At 34.2% G+C, this 16804-nt stretch overlaps 3 protein-coding genes and 1 non-coding gene across 4 annotated transcripts; 3 read left to right on the top strand and 1 right to left on the bottom strand.

Moving 5' to 3' along the window:
* Positions 1-573: 573 nt before the first annotated feature.
* On the top strand, positions 574-4462 carry MEE12 (maternal effect embryo arrest 12). Its single transcript, XM_012212248.4, has 4 exons — positions 574-1248; positions 1566-2402; positions 2513-2649; positions 3700-4462. The coding sequence occupies exons 1-4, from the start codon at positions 639-641 to the stop codon at positions 4318-4320; spliced, it is 2205 nt and encodes a 734-aa protein (XP_012067638.1). The 5' UTR covers positions 574-638; the 3' UTR covers positions 4321-4462.
* A 1238-nt stretch (positions 4463-5700) lies between these two features.
* LOC105630439 (zinc-finger homeodomain protein 11) lies at positions 5701-6965 on the bottom strand. The gene has a single exon (XM_012212249.4). The coding sequence runs from the start codon at positions 6813-6815 to the stop codon at positions 5964-5966; it is 852 nt and encodes a 283-aa protein (XP_012067639.1). The 5' UTR covers positions 6816-6965; the 3' UTR covers positions 5701-5963.
* A 5066-nt stretch (positions 6966-12031) lies between these two features.
* Positions 12032-15429, top strand: LOC105630440 (uncharacterized). Its single transcript, XM_012212251.4, has 7 exons — positions 12032-12555; positions 13201-13272; positions 13679-13746; positions 13940-14096; positions 14533-14613; positions 14746-14835; positions 14940-15429. The coding sequence occupies exons 1-7, from the start codon at positions 12286-12288 to the stop codon at positions 15057-15059; spliced, it is 858 nt and encodes a 285-aa protein (XP_012067641.1). The 5' UTR covers positions 12032-12285; the 3' UTR covers positions 15060-15429.
* Positions 15430-15875: 446 nt separating this feature from the next.
* Positions 15876-15949, top strand: TRNAI-AAU (transfer RNA isoleucine (anticodon AAU)). The gene has a single exon. It is a non-coding gene; the product is annotated as a tRNA-Ile (tRNA).
* Positions 15950-16804: the final 855 nt, after the last annotated feature.

Raw genomic sequence — 16804 nt, 5'->3', positions numbered from 1 at the left:
TGCACTATAAGAAGTGGAGGACAAGGAACTTTGTCTTTCGAGTTTCAACCATTGATAATGTCAGCAGTAAAAACAAAAACATATTTTTAAAACAAGTTGTTTTTTATAATTTTTATCTAAAGTAATATATTATAAATATGTTATTTTCTAAACCTCACTATTTGACAACGTTTCCAGCCGTTAAATATGGGGGGAACATTTTGAGTTTCAGAAGTGAAATTATGCCAAACAATTAGGCAGGTTCAAATCTTAGAGTCAAATTAATTTTTGTACATTGAGTGTCCATTTAGATCGTTATTAATAATTTTATCACGGCACGAACATTTTCAAAATTTTTCTTCATTTAAAAAAAAATTATATGTCCTAATTTATTATTATTTTTTTTAAAAGTGATTTTATATTATAATATTGATTCCGACTTCCAAACGACAAGCCGTTCGGTAATGGGATATATTATTGTAGGCATACGTAATGATGACTTGGGCTTTTCAAGCCCAATCAAACCAGTAGAGGCAATAGCGAATTCCAAGTCGTGGGCCCAGAAATAAACCTAATCGAGTAACCGCATTGCAAACTGCTCTCTACAACAAAACGCAGCGTTCCTAAGCGAAGCTGCGAAAATTTCTCGACCCAAATCAATGGACCACAAAGGAGAAGAAAAATGGGCATGCAGGAGGTGCGGCCATGTCGGCCTTGATGAATCCGACGGCTTCTATTATTGCCAGGAGTGCGGCGCCCAGGCCGACGACATCATCTTGACGGGCGTCGCTGACGATGATGTTTTCAATGCAGACGGAGGCAGTATACTCTACAGCGCCAGACGCCCACGCCTCTCCCAGCATGTCCAAAACGACCCGTCCTCTCAAGCCTGGCTCCGATTCACGCAGGAAGAAGAAGACAATAAAACTGCTACTAAAATCGAAGCGAAGAGAGAAACGCAGAACGATTATAACTATAGTAATCAGAATTTGGACGGGGTGGGGCCCATGGAGCCTGACGATTTCGGCTCGCGTGCCAATGGGAAGTTGAGTTATGAGGAATATTACAATGAGGTGAGGTTTAGGTATGTGATGGGGATGCAGTGGATGATTCAGTTGCAGTGTGAGGCTCTTGTAGAGAAATTCAATGCAAGTCCCTTGATTTGTGGTATTGCTGGAACTGTCTGGTTAAGGTACTTGTATTCCACTGGGGTTTATGAGGATGGCTGGGCAGATGAAGTGTTGCTGGAATCCGAGACCCAAACAGTAGGTAAAGAAAGAAACTTTGAAGCTTTTTGTTGAATTTTAAAATCTTTTCATTACAGTTTGGTTTTTATGAATTTTGTGTAAAGGGGATGGTTATTGTTACTATGGCATTTGAAATTTATAATTTTGAAATAACACAATCATATAGACATGATAGTGAGTTATGTTTCTATGCTTTATGATTTTTTGGTTTTTTGTTAGAATTATTGTTTATTAGTTTTTGCACTAGCTTCACTGGGTTTATACGGAATATTGATATCTGATTGTATCATGTGGGTTAGATGTCAAGTTTTGAATGAATGTTTTTTCCCCCCTTTTCAGGAAAACCAACAAATCATCGGCCTCGTAACAGAAAGGAGCCCCACAACGCATACGGTCAGCGCGCAGTGAATGTCTGGTTTCAATGTTTAAGGAAGAAAATACCATTATCTCATTCTCTAGCTATTTCATTTTTGTCTTGTCATGTTGCTAGGGAAGCAATTTTGCCAACAGATATACTAAAGTGGTCGCTCGAAGGAAAACTTCCGTACTTTGATGCTCATGTTGAAATTGAAAAACGCTTTGAACGTGCTTCAGCTGCTTGTCCTATCAGTTCAAGTCTAATGTTTAGGCCTTCTCAAACAGTTCCTGTACAGAATTTGGAGCCAATGGCAGCGAGAATTGCTGAGTCAATAGGTTTACATTTACCGCCAGTGAACTTCTACAAAATAGCTGCTCGCTATCTTAAGAAGCTCTCTCTTCCAGTTGAAGAAGTTCTTCCACATGCACTCCGCATATATGAATGGTCACTGCCCCCAGATTTATGGTTATCAACAAGTGAGCTTAGGCTTCCTACACGGATCTGTGTAATGTCAATACTTATTGTGGCTATAAGAATGCTCTATAACATTAATGGTTTTGGGGCATGGGAAAGGAGTTTGTTGAGGCGCAAGTGCTCTGCTTCCCGTTCTTGTCATACAGATGCATTAGATTCAATATTTACTTCTGAAATGGAGGGTGATGCTGGAAAATTTTCTGCTTCCTTCCTTCATAGGATGGATGATTCTGGTGAAAAATTCATTAGAAATCCATCACACGTTCAGAAGCCTGGTTTGGGTTCAGCAGAGTTATTGCTGCACCACCTAGAAGCAACGTACACCAAGATTGTTGACACCTATGGTAATTACTTGGAAGCTCGGCTGCTGCTTTATAATTGACTCTCATGCTCTAGAAAAGTTCTTGTAGCTGTAATCTCCCAGCCTCGTAATTTTCCCTTTTTGCTCCTGCAGAGTTTGCAAAGGACTTGCCCTCATACCTCCAATATTGTAAGGATGTGGTATTTGCCGGAGCAGGACCTTCACGTACAGATTATCGAGTGGAAGAAGAATTAATAGATAAGTTATGGGATTTCTACCAGAATGAACAGGTAATATTAATTAATCAGAGGAAAGTTAATTTATATACTGAATGTTTATGTCATCTTTATTTTCAGATGTATGCTCATGCTGAAAGTTTGTTCCATTTTGTAAAAGTCAATTTAGTCTTTGTATCTCACGGTAGATTTCAGATTAATCCTATGCTTCTAGCCTTCTAATTGTCTATAGTACTTTACTGAATGTTAATTCAATGTTCTTCATGGTAAGTTTGGAACACAACTGGAAAGTGACCCTGCAATATTTGTTCATTGATTATTATCTTAAAAATTGAAGACATTAGAACACTTATAAATAACAAAGTACGAAATTGGATGTAATTTACACGAGGATTCTGACTACTAGAATTTAGGATATAAATGTGTTAAACATAGTCAATTACTTTATTGGAATACTAACAATTTTATCGTTTAGATGTTACTAAAAGTTTTTTCTTAGGGATCTCAATATTTTGTTATTATCTTCCTTGACTTTTCAAGGGTCCATTGGAATCTATAGATTTTTATGTTTTTTGCTCAAATGTATCTGTACAAGTATTTTGTTGATACAGTCAGCTGCAGCTGCCTTCTATCAAGTTCATGATATTATTATTCCTTTTAGGTGCATAAAAGGGAACGAAGAATAATAATGATAAGCTGAAGTAAATTGCATGGTACTGTGTTAAACTGCAGTCTTGAGTAACGTTATATGTTCTTAGATTGTATGATGCAAGTAAAACTCTAATTTTATTTCTTAAATATGTGCTGCTGCATGTAAGCGTGATTTCTTATCTTTTCATGCCATATGTGACTTGTGCAATTCGCTTCCATTAGATTCTGAAATTTAGTACATCAATATTTTATAATTTTCCTGAAATCAAAGATTGTGACAGAGAAGTTGCATTCCAATTTTACATTATCAACCCTGGCCTAATAGCTTCTTGTTTTGGTGGGATGTTTTCTTCTAATAAAAACTGCATGTTCCGCAGTTATTATCAAGAATCAAAATATTAGATAGCGAACTTTGATTTCAAGCTTCTTTTTTTCTTCTTTTTTGGATATCAGGAGTCTGAGCTGGCACAAGAGCCTCGGATGCCAAGTAATACTGTTTTTAACCAAAAGAGATCAAGGAATGATGATGAATGTGTTAAAAATCTGTTGGAAACGAAGGAAGTTAGAGAAGGATGGCATGACAGTCCGTCTGGTAGTCGGAGCAGTACTGACAACCCCCCTGAATGTAGCCGACAGCAGAGTCTGGATAATGACCAATTTTCCAATGAAGCACAGGAAGATCAAAACTTAGAATGCAGCAAAGACTCAGAAGAGGCACTCGAAGAGAAAGAAGCCATTAGACGGCTTAAGTTAGACATGGAAGAGAATAGATTCTGCTACATTGCACCAAGAGCCAAACTCAAAAGATTTGATTACCTTCATTACACGAGGAAGAGGGGTGGCGGTGCCTTGACTTATGTTGCTCACGCAGATTATTACATTTTGCTTCGATCTTGTGCTAGGGTTGTACAGGTTGATATCCGACTAATGCATATTGGGGTATTGAGTTTTGAAAAGAGACTGGCTTGGTTGGAAGAAAGAACCGATCACTGCTTGCATTTGACGCCTCCTAGTATGACTTGTAAGTTCTGCAGAGACATGCCAGATTCTTCCCAACTAAGCTTTCAGTGCTGAATCTATGAAATGCACTTTGATTGTTTTGTACCAAAGCAACTGAAAGATATTAAGGCAGCAGAGGTGTGTTTGAAAAAGACTGGACACTTACATTACGGTGAAGATTATTAATTAAATAATTAATTTAGTTCGATTATATAAACGACCACCCTAGACCGATTTTGATTTGATTCATCGGAATCAGACCTGCGGCCGGTTCTGGGGCCCAAGAAGCGTAAAGTGAGTCAAAAAAAAAAACAAAAAGGATTGTAAATAAATTCATCATGTGCAGTCTTCTGGCTTGCATTTTAATAGTGTAGGATACAATGCATGTGGTAGGTTTTCAAGGCATATACAATCATCACAAGGGACTCAAAATAATAAAATAATAATAATTAATTAATTAAAGTGGTTTTGAAGCAGCTTTACGATACATAATTAGAAAGTAGAAGAAGAAAGAAACAAAACTTGCCGCTTCCATCAACCGCCCAAATAAGGAAAGGTGGTAATGCTCATTCAAACCAGCTGCTTATGTCACCTAACATGGATTAATCAAAAAAGCCACCTACCCTTTAAAGCCTATTTTAACAATATCTTGCGCAAATACACAAACATGTCATAACCCTTTGAAGCAGGATTTCTATTTCCCTAATTTCTCTTCATACCTTTCTCCTACTAATACCAAGCGATAATGTCTCTTTTCTTGCATACAATTCAAGATAAAACTTGTTTAGACCCCATTTTTTCCTACAATTTACGATAAAAAAGTACAAAAGGTGCAACTTTAAACCCTAAAACCACCCACTATGCTTATAAATTATAATGCGTTATGGGTATTGAAGGCAAGAGGGTAACTTTCCTTTCAACTACAGCAACAACCAAAGAAACACCAAAAAAAAAAAAAAAAAAAAAAAAAAAGAACAAATAAGGGATTTTTAGCTGAGAGCAAGTTGTACCAAACCCAAATAGAGCAGGACAGAGCCATCATCCCTATAGGACAAGGGTGCATATTCTGCAACAGTAGAGTTGCCCTCTACAAAATGGAAAAGGACATTATTGCAGATAACATGTCATAACAAATTGCACCCAAAAGTGATAAGGCTCCAGCTTTGTACAAGACACAATATGAGCATGGAGAGTAAAGAAAGAGAGAGGGTTTTTTGTTTTTATTCTCATTTCAATTTTTATTTACCTTCCATTGGGAAACTGTAACTCAAAAACAAAATATGGATTAATAGCAATTAATTAGATCATGAATATAATGAGAAATTGAAAACCCTTGCCTAATGAAAGCTATAGCTATAGTCACCAGAAATACCAATTAGTCACATCCATGCCTAGCCAGTAATGAATTAATGACATCTCTTCTACTTCTTGATTATAATTATACAAAGAAAGAAAGAAAGAAAAATAAACATTTGATACCCAGATTGTTAATAATTAATAAAGATCAGCAAGAGAATTAATTTTCCCTTAATTGTCATCCTAGCTTCTATTCTGAATGTCTGATCCTTCATCGTCAGTAATTAGTGATCACTAATCACTAATTAATCAAGAAAACAAGAAACAAAAATACCAGAAAAACAAGAAAAAGAGAACCACAAAAGGAAGAAAGAAAAAAAATCTCCATGCTTACTACTTACTAGCTTCTGTTCCTTTCTCGATTAAGATGAAGAAGGAGAAGACCCATCATCAAGAGAAGCAATTTTGCTCTCAATCTGGTAACTACCGTAGTTACTGTCGCAGTTAAAATTAACAATTTTCTTGTTAATATCACAACCACCCTTCTCTTTCCTATGCTTGTTGTTATGCATCCAAACTTTAAAGACATTTCTTTTAACCCCAACTTCGCTGCAAAACTCTTCCACTATCTTCTCATCATTTGCTCTCATCATTTTCCACCCTAACTTCTCTGCAAAGAGATGCATCTTCTCTTTCTGTTCCTCAGTGAACTTAGTTCTTGCTCTTTTTTTCCCATGTGGGTTCATCACCGTTGGATGATTCATCTGATGATGATGATTCTCCTCAAACGGTCCAGAATGACCCGTGCTTAAAGCCAAAAGCATATGCGGTGCAGATGGGTAAACAGACTGTTGTGGAATCGGTGAAGCCGGCGAATTTGGATCACTATGACTCGGTCCTGAACTCGTTTGCCCAGGACTTGGGCTCGAAGTACTCCAGTGAAAAGCCACCACCGGCGGTGGTTGAAGGCTGTCACGGCGGTGGAAATTACGGTGACAACCACAAGCAACACATTTGAGGGAAGTTGGGTCAGAAAGCGAAGCAGAAGGGCTAGGCATGAACTCACCACAGCCATCTAAGGCTAAACCACCAAGAGTAGCAGCATGGTTCTTGAGACATTCTTTGTAAGAAACCACCGTTTGCGGTGGTGGGTGAAATGAGGGGGAGCCATTAGTGAGAGATAAGGCTCTGGAAAGGTGGGTCTGAAGTGGGGTTTCGGTATCAGTATCTGAGTCGGGAGTTTTGGTTTGAGGGTTTCTTGTGGTTAAGTCCATGGCTTAATCATACAGGGCTTTTGGTTGGTCTGTGGGGTGGGGGATAGTTAAGTTTTTAGAGCAATTTCTACTCCAATAGGTGAATGGAAAAAATATATATTAAAATGGATATATGAAATGAAGATGGTGCTAACAAATATATTAGAGGTTTACTGATATAATTGTGGTTTGAGTATTTATAAATACATATATTGAGGGTTAGTAAAACTGTGTAATGAAAACTCCACAAGATCCAAAAACCTTTTTTTCAAATATTAGGAGAGGGGTCTCTTGGTTAGGGCACTCCATACTTAAAACCCCTAATTAAAATTAAAACTTTTAAATAATTTTTTTTAATAATAATCTCAAACAAAATGCAAATCATATATACAGATCAATTAATAAATATTAATATTGTTACATTAATTAATTGATATATTTATTGTTAGGGCAAAGGGACAAGAGCCATAAAAACTAATAATTATTAATATGGGTTTGTAGGGGATTTTGATTTTATGTGGGATTTTCACCAGGGAATTGGCTGTTTTGAAGATCACTGTATAAAATTAAGGGCAGGGTCCTGCAACACAGTCCAAACACGTGGCACATACATAGGATCAGCCATTAGTACCAAAGGACAGTTTGCACCTACGATGCAGAGCTCATAACCCTTTGAATATGATCTCCAAGACAAAGCATATTTATTATAGAGGGGATCTATGGCTACAAAAATTGTCTCCACGGACATTTTAGATGGCGATTCCTTCAAATTGCCCTAATTTTTTGTTTTCTTCCACTAACATATTGAGTGTTTGAAAATGCAGTTTCATTCGCAAAATGAGTTTTTAACATTCAAATGTTACTAGCTCGTTGCCCTCGCATGATTGTAAATTGACAATGTCTAGTGACCACCAAAAGCTAACTTGCTCTTGCAGGAACTTAATATTTTATGTACAAAGGCTGGTTAAGCCTTGAAGGATGGAGATGGAGTCCAATATTTTACCAAAAAAAGAATAAATTTATCAAATTTTGGGTGACACCTGTAAAAATTAAGCATTAAAATATGTTGTTTTAGGGTTACTCCTAATCATCATTTTGCCTTTTTCTTATCACGTGTTTTCAAAAGAAAGCATTTTATTGCGGCTGCACGTAATGTAGTTTGCCGACACATAATCAAGCTACCACAATGAGTAACCACTAACCATTAATTTAATTAGCCGCATTAATTAATGTTTTACCGTTAATATGAAAATCCTCTATGAATAACGAGATTAACCTCGTATTATAATTCACCGAAAAAACTTATTTTTATTATATAAAACGTTAACAACCTAATGGTAATTACATTTTTTTTTCTTTGACCCAAATGCAACGGTTCAAACAGATAGCATTTGCATAGTAAATAATACTTTTGAAATTGATACAATGACTTAAATCATTATTTCGATCATTTATAATGCAAATGATTAGCCAATTAAAATAGACACAATCTCTATGTTTAACAAATATATTAAAAGAATAATTTCTCCTGAACATTTTAAAAAAAAAAACTTCATGTACAAAAATTTAAAATTGTAATTAAACGAAAATGAATTCCTATCGTACTTGGGAGACTTTAGAAAGTTTGGCATCCTGTGGGTGCTAAGTTAAGAAATCCAAAACAAGAGTCAAAATTATCTGACCCATTCCAATTCTTCATTAACTTAACTATTTCTATTGAAAATTCACATTATTTAAATTATTAATATATTGTTGCATTGTAATTGATAAAATTTATAAATTAGTTTTATTCTTGTAAATTAAGAAGTTAAACTAGATTTTTTTTTTTTTTGGCTTCTTTTAAAAAAAGTAGCTTGATAAGCACGGCTAGACAGGCCTAATTGGTTAGGAGAACTGAATTTCAGTGATTAATATCCCAAAAAGGTCAGAAAAATTAAAAAAAAAAAGAAAAAAGAAAAAGGAGAAGAAGGAGCAAAGCATGTGGACGAGCACAATCAGAAATCGCAAATGGTGGTAAAGATGTGATATTTGTTTTGTCGTTTTATGCTTTAAAATAGAGATTAATCTTCTCCAATCATGATTGATTAGAATCCAAGATAGAAAACAAAAAAGCATATTTTATTAGTCTAAAAAATATCTATGAATACGAAATGATACATAGAGAGAGAGAGAGAGAGAGAGAGGCATTAATTCTATTCTCAGCTTTGACATGACAAGAGATTAAGAGCATGCTTATGGGTTATAATTAAAAATTAAAAAGAAGCTACTCGTTTTTTAAATTACGACTAAATGACAAAAATACCAAAACCCTAAGCCTTCCAAATTGCCCCAAAACAGTCAAAAAACCTCTTAATTGATTAGAACAATACTCTGACAATCATGTCATCATCAAAAACCACGCGCGTTGTCCGAACATGCCCACACCCTTTCATTTTCTCAGCAAAATAACAGAACCAATACCTTTTCTTTTCTTATAAATCCTAAACAGTCTTTTCTTTCAAATTTTCAAATGTATTTAAATTCTAATGGCCCAAACTCAAATTGTCTCTTCTCTTCACATTTAATGATGAGGCCCCACCATTTATGGCCACAGTCCACCTTAATATGTATCACAAAATTCACATTAAGTATTTAATGTTTTTATTTATTTATTTATTTATCTTGTTTGAATTAATTGGGGGTGGTGGATAGATAAGCATCCACCCACAAGCATTTAATTTTATTTTTATGCAAATATATTTCATAAGAAGAAGATAAGATAAGATTTTGAAGAAAAATATCTTGTGATGAGAGCCTTCCAATCCAAACCATGGATGGGATAAGAGTTGCCCATAATTATGGTGTACAAACATCCCTTATTTATTTCTTATTCATTTTTGTTATTCTATTTCATAATCCATAATTTTTGTTACATTTGAGAATTCTAATTCCTTAAAAAACCATTCTTTGAGGCTCAACCCAATTTTTAGCCCAATTACTCAATTGGACTTTGAAAATGGACCCAGCAAGCCCATTTGGGGCGGTTATAGCTGATGTCCATACGACACGACGACGTTGTCAACAACAGTTGCCTTTGACGAGGGAATTCGTTATAGAAGCCATGGTAAGACGTCTTTCGATAGAAGGAGAACACAGACCGGCTGACGGAAAGAGATGGCTATAGATTGAAGGGTTTGGAAGGCAAAAAATTGTTTGTCCAGAGCCATGAATAACAGAAAGTTTACCTCCCTTATTCTGGCCGCGTTCATCTCGCAATAGCCATGCAACTCCTGCTTCATTCGAAGCTTCAGTATAGCATTCTGCCCAGATGGTCTCCAATAAACTAGGAAAGAGGGAATAATAATACGGGACACCGCCTTTCCTATCCGGAAGCATTTGCTTGGATCAGTATATACACTTTTGAGCATTGAGGTATCTATTATCACATATATACAACCTTATTCCTTTGGAAAACCATATAGACCACAACAAGCAGAAGTACAGCTCCCACTTCTGTCTATCACAGTTTGATTTAAACAACAGAAACCAGTCCTTAATATCTCCGAAGTGTTCCCCATCAAGTAATTCTCAACATTCCTTTGCAAAAGAACAATACCATAAGCCACGTAAAATAGATTTACCTTCTGCATTACACGATGTACAAATGGGGTCCAAGGGAATTCTTCGAATTACTAGATTTTGTTATACTGGCAGAATATTTGAGGCTAATCTCCAGATGAAATTGGCAACTTTAGGTGGAACTTGCACTTTCTTGAATAGTTCGAAAACCCAGTCCGCCTTGATCTTTTCTTCTAGCAAGCTTCTTCCAGTTACACCAATGTATTCCCGAGTCACTATCCACAAAATTTCTCCACCAATACACGTTCATCAGTATTTCTTTCACATCACAATATAGAGTAAACATTATATTACAAATATATTTTTATTATATTACATTCCAATATTACGGCTAAACATTCTGATGTCAACTGTTGATGGTTCATGACTATCGTGTTTTTTGTAGGACACTGATAAAACCATCAGCGCAAGCACCAAAGATGCCAAAAATAAAGTGGGCATTGGTTTAGTTTCTAGTTAGAAGTGGTTAGAACATCATATATATTCTGTTGAAGTTAATTCCTCACTCTTCTGTTTTTATTACCTTCCCTTATGTAACTATGTTATGAATTTTTGTCTATTAAGTCCTTGTAGTTTTATTTGTTCAGTCTGAGCCCTTAAATGATTTTTATTTGATGACACTGAAAACAGATTGACACTCGCTGCGTTTAGGTGGAAAAAAAGTAAAAAAAAAAAGGAAGAAGGTGGTTAGGTAAAAAATTATTCTACAAATGAAAAGGCATTTGATTTTTTATTTTTATTTTTATTAATATGTATAATTAAAAATTCATTTTCATTTACAAATTTGTAACAGTATAAGAAACTTCATTTTGAAATTCTTATTGAATTATTAAATAATATTATTGATTTCGTTAATTATTAGAAAAAAGAAATAGAAATTTTTTATTATCTATCTATCTATATATCTACATCTAGAAAAATATATAAAAATTGAAGCAAATTTACTAATGTATAATATTGTGAAATTTAATTAATGATGTGAAATTTTCACAAACTACAAATATATTTCAATGACAATATTAAAAGTAAATGTCTTAACATGTTCATTATTATTATCATCATAATCATAATTAACAATGAAAAGTTAAATTTCATAATAAAAAAGACAACCAATAAAATTAAAAATAATCAGCAACATAATTATAAAATATATTTAATTTAAACTACAATATACTCCAAAAGCAATAGTATTCGAAATTGTAAATCAAATCAATTAAATTATTTATAATTTATTTCTGAATGTAGTTAGACCTTTAAATTTATCTAGTAAATCACTAATCTAACTCGATCCGTTAATTATAAAAAATACCCATCCAACCTAACTTATTATATTTTTAAACACATCGTTGAATTGGATTGGATTCCCTGGAGCTAAATCGAATTATAACGGGTGAACCTGGACAGGAAAAAACAACATTTTGAAATATACCAACGTTGGCCTAATTGAGAAAAGCAAAAATACAAAATAACAAAAACTCCCAAAAATTTATAATTATAATAATATTAAATATGGTTGATAAATCCTAAATGTTCTCTATGTTCCCATTCCATCCTTAGAAAACGCGGAATTTTCTCTCTCTAATAAAAAACAAAAGCATACCCATTTCGCTTAAATACAAAAATTTATCGGGTAAGAAAAGAAATATCTATATTTTCCTTTTTTCACTCTCTCTCTTTCTCTCTCAATCTCTTTCTTTGAAATTTCTAAGAAACCTGCGATCCGCTGTTTGAATAGCGTGATCTTAGGTTTCTAAGACTCTAATTCGTCTTAAATGTTTCACCTTTTTCTGGGATTGATCCATATTTTCAATTAGGATTTTCTTTTGTTGAGTTCTTTCGAGGGGATTCGTAGAGGAGCAATTCAATTTTGAAAATGAGTGATCACGTGGTGCTGTACGTGGATCGGTTGATCAGGCCGCCGGTGGAGGCGGAGGCTGATCACAAACCTGTGGAGGCTGCTGCTGGGCCTTCCTGTTCTCGGCCTGATGAGGAAACTGATAGTGCTGGTTTGGGGAAGGAGAGGAACGAGGAGGACAACGACGAGGATAAGCCGTTGATTCAGGTGGCGGAGTGTCGCATTTGCCAGGAAGAGGATTCTGTTAACAACATGGAGACTCCCTGTGCCTGTAGCGGCAGTCTCAAGGTCAAACTTAATTAATTATTTCATTTTATTTTTTATGTTTTAAATTTAAATTTTGAATTTTTATTTGTCAATGTAAGTTTGGTGCTGGTGACTGCATGTTACAATATTGAATGATGAATCTTGGTTATTGGTTAATGTTAGTATATCCATTTATTGAGCTAAAGCATTAATTTTTTGTTCGATGTTTAGGAGTGTTGTTCCGTCGGAGAATTGATTTACATATTTGCTCTTATTTTGTGTTATTTGGATATAATTCAAACCAGATAATTGTATCCTTATTTCCTAATGATGCTAATGCCTGTATCTTGCCCTGTAATTGCAGTCTTCACAATGATTAGAAGTATGTTACCATCATGGCGTTGTGCAATTTATGTTGGAATGGCCCATTACATTATTCAATCTATTATATGCCCGCTTTCGATTGAAATCTATCTTGCAATGATTCTAGTTAATTTGCCATTGGATTAAACTTCAATGGGATCCAATCTAAAGTGATTGGTCAGCAGTTCAATTTTTTGTAGATTCAACTAGGAATTGGTGTTCATATGAAATAGAGTTTTACACTCCTACTATTGTTATTATTATTATTACTTTTGGCTGATATGTTTTCCACATTTACTAATGGCTGCTCTATCTTTTATCCAGTATGCTCATAGGAAGTGCGTTCAGCATTGGTGTAATGAGAAAGGAGATATCTCTTGTGAGATTTGCCATCAGGTATGTTTATTGAGTATTGTTTAAGTCTTTCATGCTTGATTAGAATTTAATTTAGTTTAATAAGAATGATCAGATGTTGCATATTTTCACTTGTACAAACTATCATCTTGTTCTTCTATGTAATGCATAATAATGAACTGTGACCAGTTGCATAAAATATCCTTGAAGTCCTTGCACCAAAAGTGCTCATATTTTTGCTAACTTAATTTATCGTTGATCCTCATGAATATTGTTTAGAATCTTCAGAAGTGGTGGTAATCATCTAAATTCTGTATGTATCTTTTAGATTGGACTAGGACTAGCTGCTTGTTTGAACTGTTGACAAATTGTTTGAACTGATCTATTTTATAAATTTATAGATACATCTGTTGGACTTGATTCTTTTTTTTTTGGGTTTGACGTATAGCCTTACCAACCTGGATATACTGCTCCACCTCGTCCGCCTCGCACTGAAGATACTGCAATTGATATTGGGTAGGTCAAAAGTCTCTCTTATGTCCTTGAAATTTTTCTGTAATTTTTGCCAATTTTGCTTTTCTTCTGGATATTTGATGCACATCAAGAATGCTCGTTGAATCTTTGGGATATGCTATAAAGATATCATTTTATGCCATCTACTTTTAAATAATGATTTTCACATCATGCTATTGCACATTTTTTTTTTCAGTGGAGGATGGACCATCTCGGGCACTCCTTTGGATCTGCGTGATCCTCGTCTATTGGCAATAGCAGAAGCAGAACGCCATTTTCTGGAGGCTGAGTATGATGAGTATGCTGCTTCAAATGCTAGTGGAGCTGCATTTTGCCGTTCAGCTGCTCTCATTGTGAGCCCTTTAATTTATAATTTTATCCGATAAATTACACACAATTATAAACTTGCAATATTTCTGCTGCATGCCATTTTATGGAATGAGAAATGTGAAGGATAGTATTAAATAGAATACTCATTAGATGCAGTGAAGAAAGATATTGATTTTAATCATTATATATGCCCCATAGCTTCAAGGTCTTATTTTTCTTCTGCATGATAATTACTTTTTCACCATGCTATAAAAATTTTATATTCTAGCCTTGGTGGAATACCTACTTAAGTTATATGAGGGAGGCTTCACGGGGGGCACCTGGACATGCCACCTGGGATAAAATGCCATTTGTATTTATGATTTCTCTCACTATTTCTTATTATATAGGTTTCATGCTCCATTGACCTTCGTAAAACTTATATTTGATTTTAATGCTTACTCTGCTTTTTTTCCCCAGTTGATGGCTCTTCTCCTCTTGCGGCATGCACTGACTGTTACAGATGCTGATGGAGATGATGACGTGTCTACATTTTTCTCAGTAAGTTGAATTATAATAGACATTTTAACACTCTAATCGATTGCACTCTGCCATGCCCATGCTCAAATGCTTTGTTTATTTTTGAATGGACATATTATTCATCATTCTTATGAACTGGTTGGTCCTTGGCAGCTTTTCTTGCTACGAGCAGCTGGTTTTCTTTTGCCCTGTTACATCATGGCTTGGGCCATCAGCATCTTGCAGCGTCGAAGGCAAAGACAAGTTAGTATATTCTTCAGTTTTTATTCCATTATATTATTACCTTCACCTATGGCCACCTTTTGTGGTTCATGCTAAACTTTTAGTACCATAATTTGATGATTCAGGAGGCTGCAGCATTAGCAGCAACACAAGTTGCTTTTGTGCTTCAATCCGGACAACGTAGGGGTCTGCAGTTCACAATAGCGTCCGGACCTCATGTAGCTGCACACCAAGAGCCTGTTTAATAAAGAAAAACTGATTGAAAAGATAAGTAGAAGAGGGTTCCCATTTCAATAATGTTTTTGTTTAAACCAAAGAAGGAAAAATTTAGTGTGTGATGACCAATTAAAGAAGGTCCTAGTGTTCTCAGTTGGCACGCTTGTCTGGTTTTCCCTTCCCTAATATGTATATATGATGCCACCTCATGGGGAGCTTGAGAAGTTGGTTGATACCTAACTTTGCTGTTCAATATGGGCATTTGTCTTCAGTTGTGTTTGTGTAATTTGTTTAAATTTTTTGTTTTCTCCTCTACACCTATGCTAATGTTTCAAATTTTTCTTTGGAATTCAGAAGTGTTTTTATTTCAATACAAAATACTGCTTTTATTTATACTAATGCTTTTGTACTATATGAAGCGTTACATCTTTTTTTTCCATTTTGAAAAGTTACAGAGTGAATTTATATATTGAGTCAAATACTAAGAGGTTACCAAAACGTAGTGTAGTTTTAGAACACTGATTGACAATTGTTTATTCAATGTTAACTGCAGTTAAAATTGGGACCTTTTGCTTCATAAAGTAACTCACCCTCACCTCAACTCCATTTTTTTCTAATCTCTACTGTATTTATTTATAAGAGCATGGTAATGAATAAAGTCCAGTTTCGTCAAGATAATGTGACAATTGATAATGCAAACTAAATGAAAAAATTTTTTACACTTTCTCTAAAGTTGCAATTCTTTAATCTACTTGCTTCTAATCAAAGAAGACCTCCACTCAAACTCAACTTAATTATTCCAAGGAAATAATATAAATAAATTTAAAAGAAATCTTTTGTCAATTGGCCTATTAGCTCAGTTGGTTAGAGCGTCGTGCTAATAACGCGAAGGTCGCAGGTTCGAAACCTGCATGGGCCAATCAATTTTCCTTTTCCGTTTCTGCTTTACTCCATTTAAATCTTATACCCGAGTCTTATATTTTTTTTTTCTTTTTTTCTTTTACATCTTTTAAATTATATACTCAAATTGTATATGTAAAATTAGAATTAAATCATTTATATTCAAATTATTGTAGGAATCCAAAATCATATTTAGTTATCAAATAAAGCTTAGTTATTAATCAATGGAACTTTTGGCAAGATTATTATTATTATTATAAAATTGGTGTTTAACCATAGGTAAGAGGTGTACAAATTACTATCCAATCCGAACGCAAAGTAGAAAATGTAATTACTTGGAATTAGTTTTGGTTTATAAAAAAAAGTTAAATGAATGGTTAAATCAATTGGATTGTATATGTTCATTTGATACCACACATATATACATTCGTGTCCGTCTCAAAATTATATATATCATTACTTAAATAATTTAATAATCGAATATTTATTTATATAATATAAAAATTAAGATCCCAAACTCTAAAAACTCTATCAAAATTTGTTTTTATTATTTTGTTAATCAACTTTTGAGTGTCCTATATTTATATTATTAAAAATTTTTCATTTTCATTGTTAATTTTTATATAAGAAATTTTTTTTAAAACATTTTTTTAGGAGGATCACGGTCCCTTTAGGCCACAAGGGAGCTCCGTCGCTAAGAGCTATACAATATAAGTATTATTTTTTTTTACTTTACTAAAACGGTAAAAACTCTTATATTAGAGAAGATTCGGATATCTCACTTTTTACATAAACCAGAAAATCAATCAAATCGATTCAATTAGTAATATATATATATATATATATATATATATATATATATATATATATATAT

This window comes from Jatropha curcas, chromosome 5 (genome assembly GCF_041381405.1).
Source record: "Jatropha curcas cultivar XTBG-Jc1 chromosome 5, XTBG_Jcur_1.0, whole genome shotgun sequence".
Taxonomy (NCBI): domain Eukaryota; kingdom Viridiplantae; phylum Streptophyta; class Magnoliopsida; order Malpighiales; family Euphorbiaceae; genus Jatropha; species Jatropha curcas.
The sequence above is the reverse complement of the archived record's forward strand: the minus strand, read 5'-3'. Positions and strand labels throughout refer to the sequence as shown.

Coding starts and splice junctions, on each gene's coding strand:
- LOC105630439 (XM_012212249.4), bottom strand. CDS start 6,815: ATGGACTTAACCACAAGAAACCCTCAAACCAAAACTCCCGACTCAGAT.
- MEE12 (XM_012212248.4), top strand. CDS start 639: ATGGACCACAAAGGAGAAGAAAAATGGGCATGCAGGAGGTGCGGCCAT. Junction 1,249..1,565: donor ATCCGAGACCCAAACAGTAG/GTAAAGAAAGAA, acceptor CCCCCTTTTCAG/GAAAACCAACAAATCATCGG. Junction 2,403..2,512: donor CAAGATTGTTGACACCTATG/GTAATTACTTGG, acceptor TTGCTCCTGCAG/AGTTTGCAAAGGACTTGCCC.
- LOC105630440 (XM_012212251.4), top strand. CDS start 12,286: ATGAGTGATCACGTGGTGCTGTACGTGGATCGGTTGATCAGGCCGCCG. Junction 13,747..13,939: donor GATACTGCAATTGATATTGG/GTAGGTCAAAAG, acceptor TTTTTTTTTCAG/TGGAGGATGGACCATCTCGG. Junction 14,836..14,939: donor AGCGTCGAAGGCAAAGACAA/GTTAGTATATTC, acceptor TTGATGATTCAG/GAGGCTGCAGCATTAGCAGC.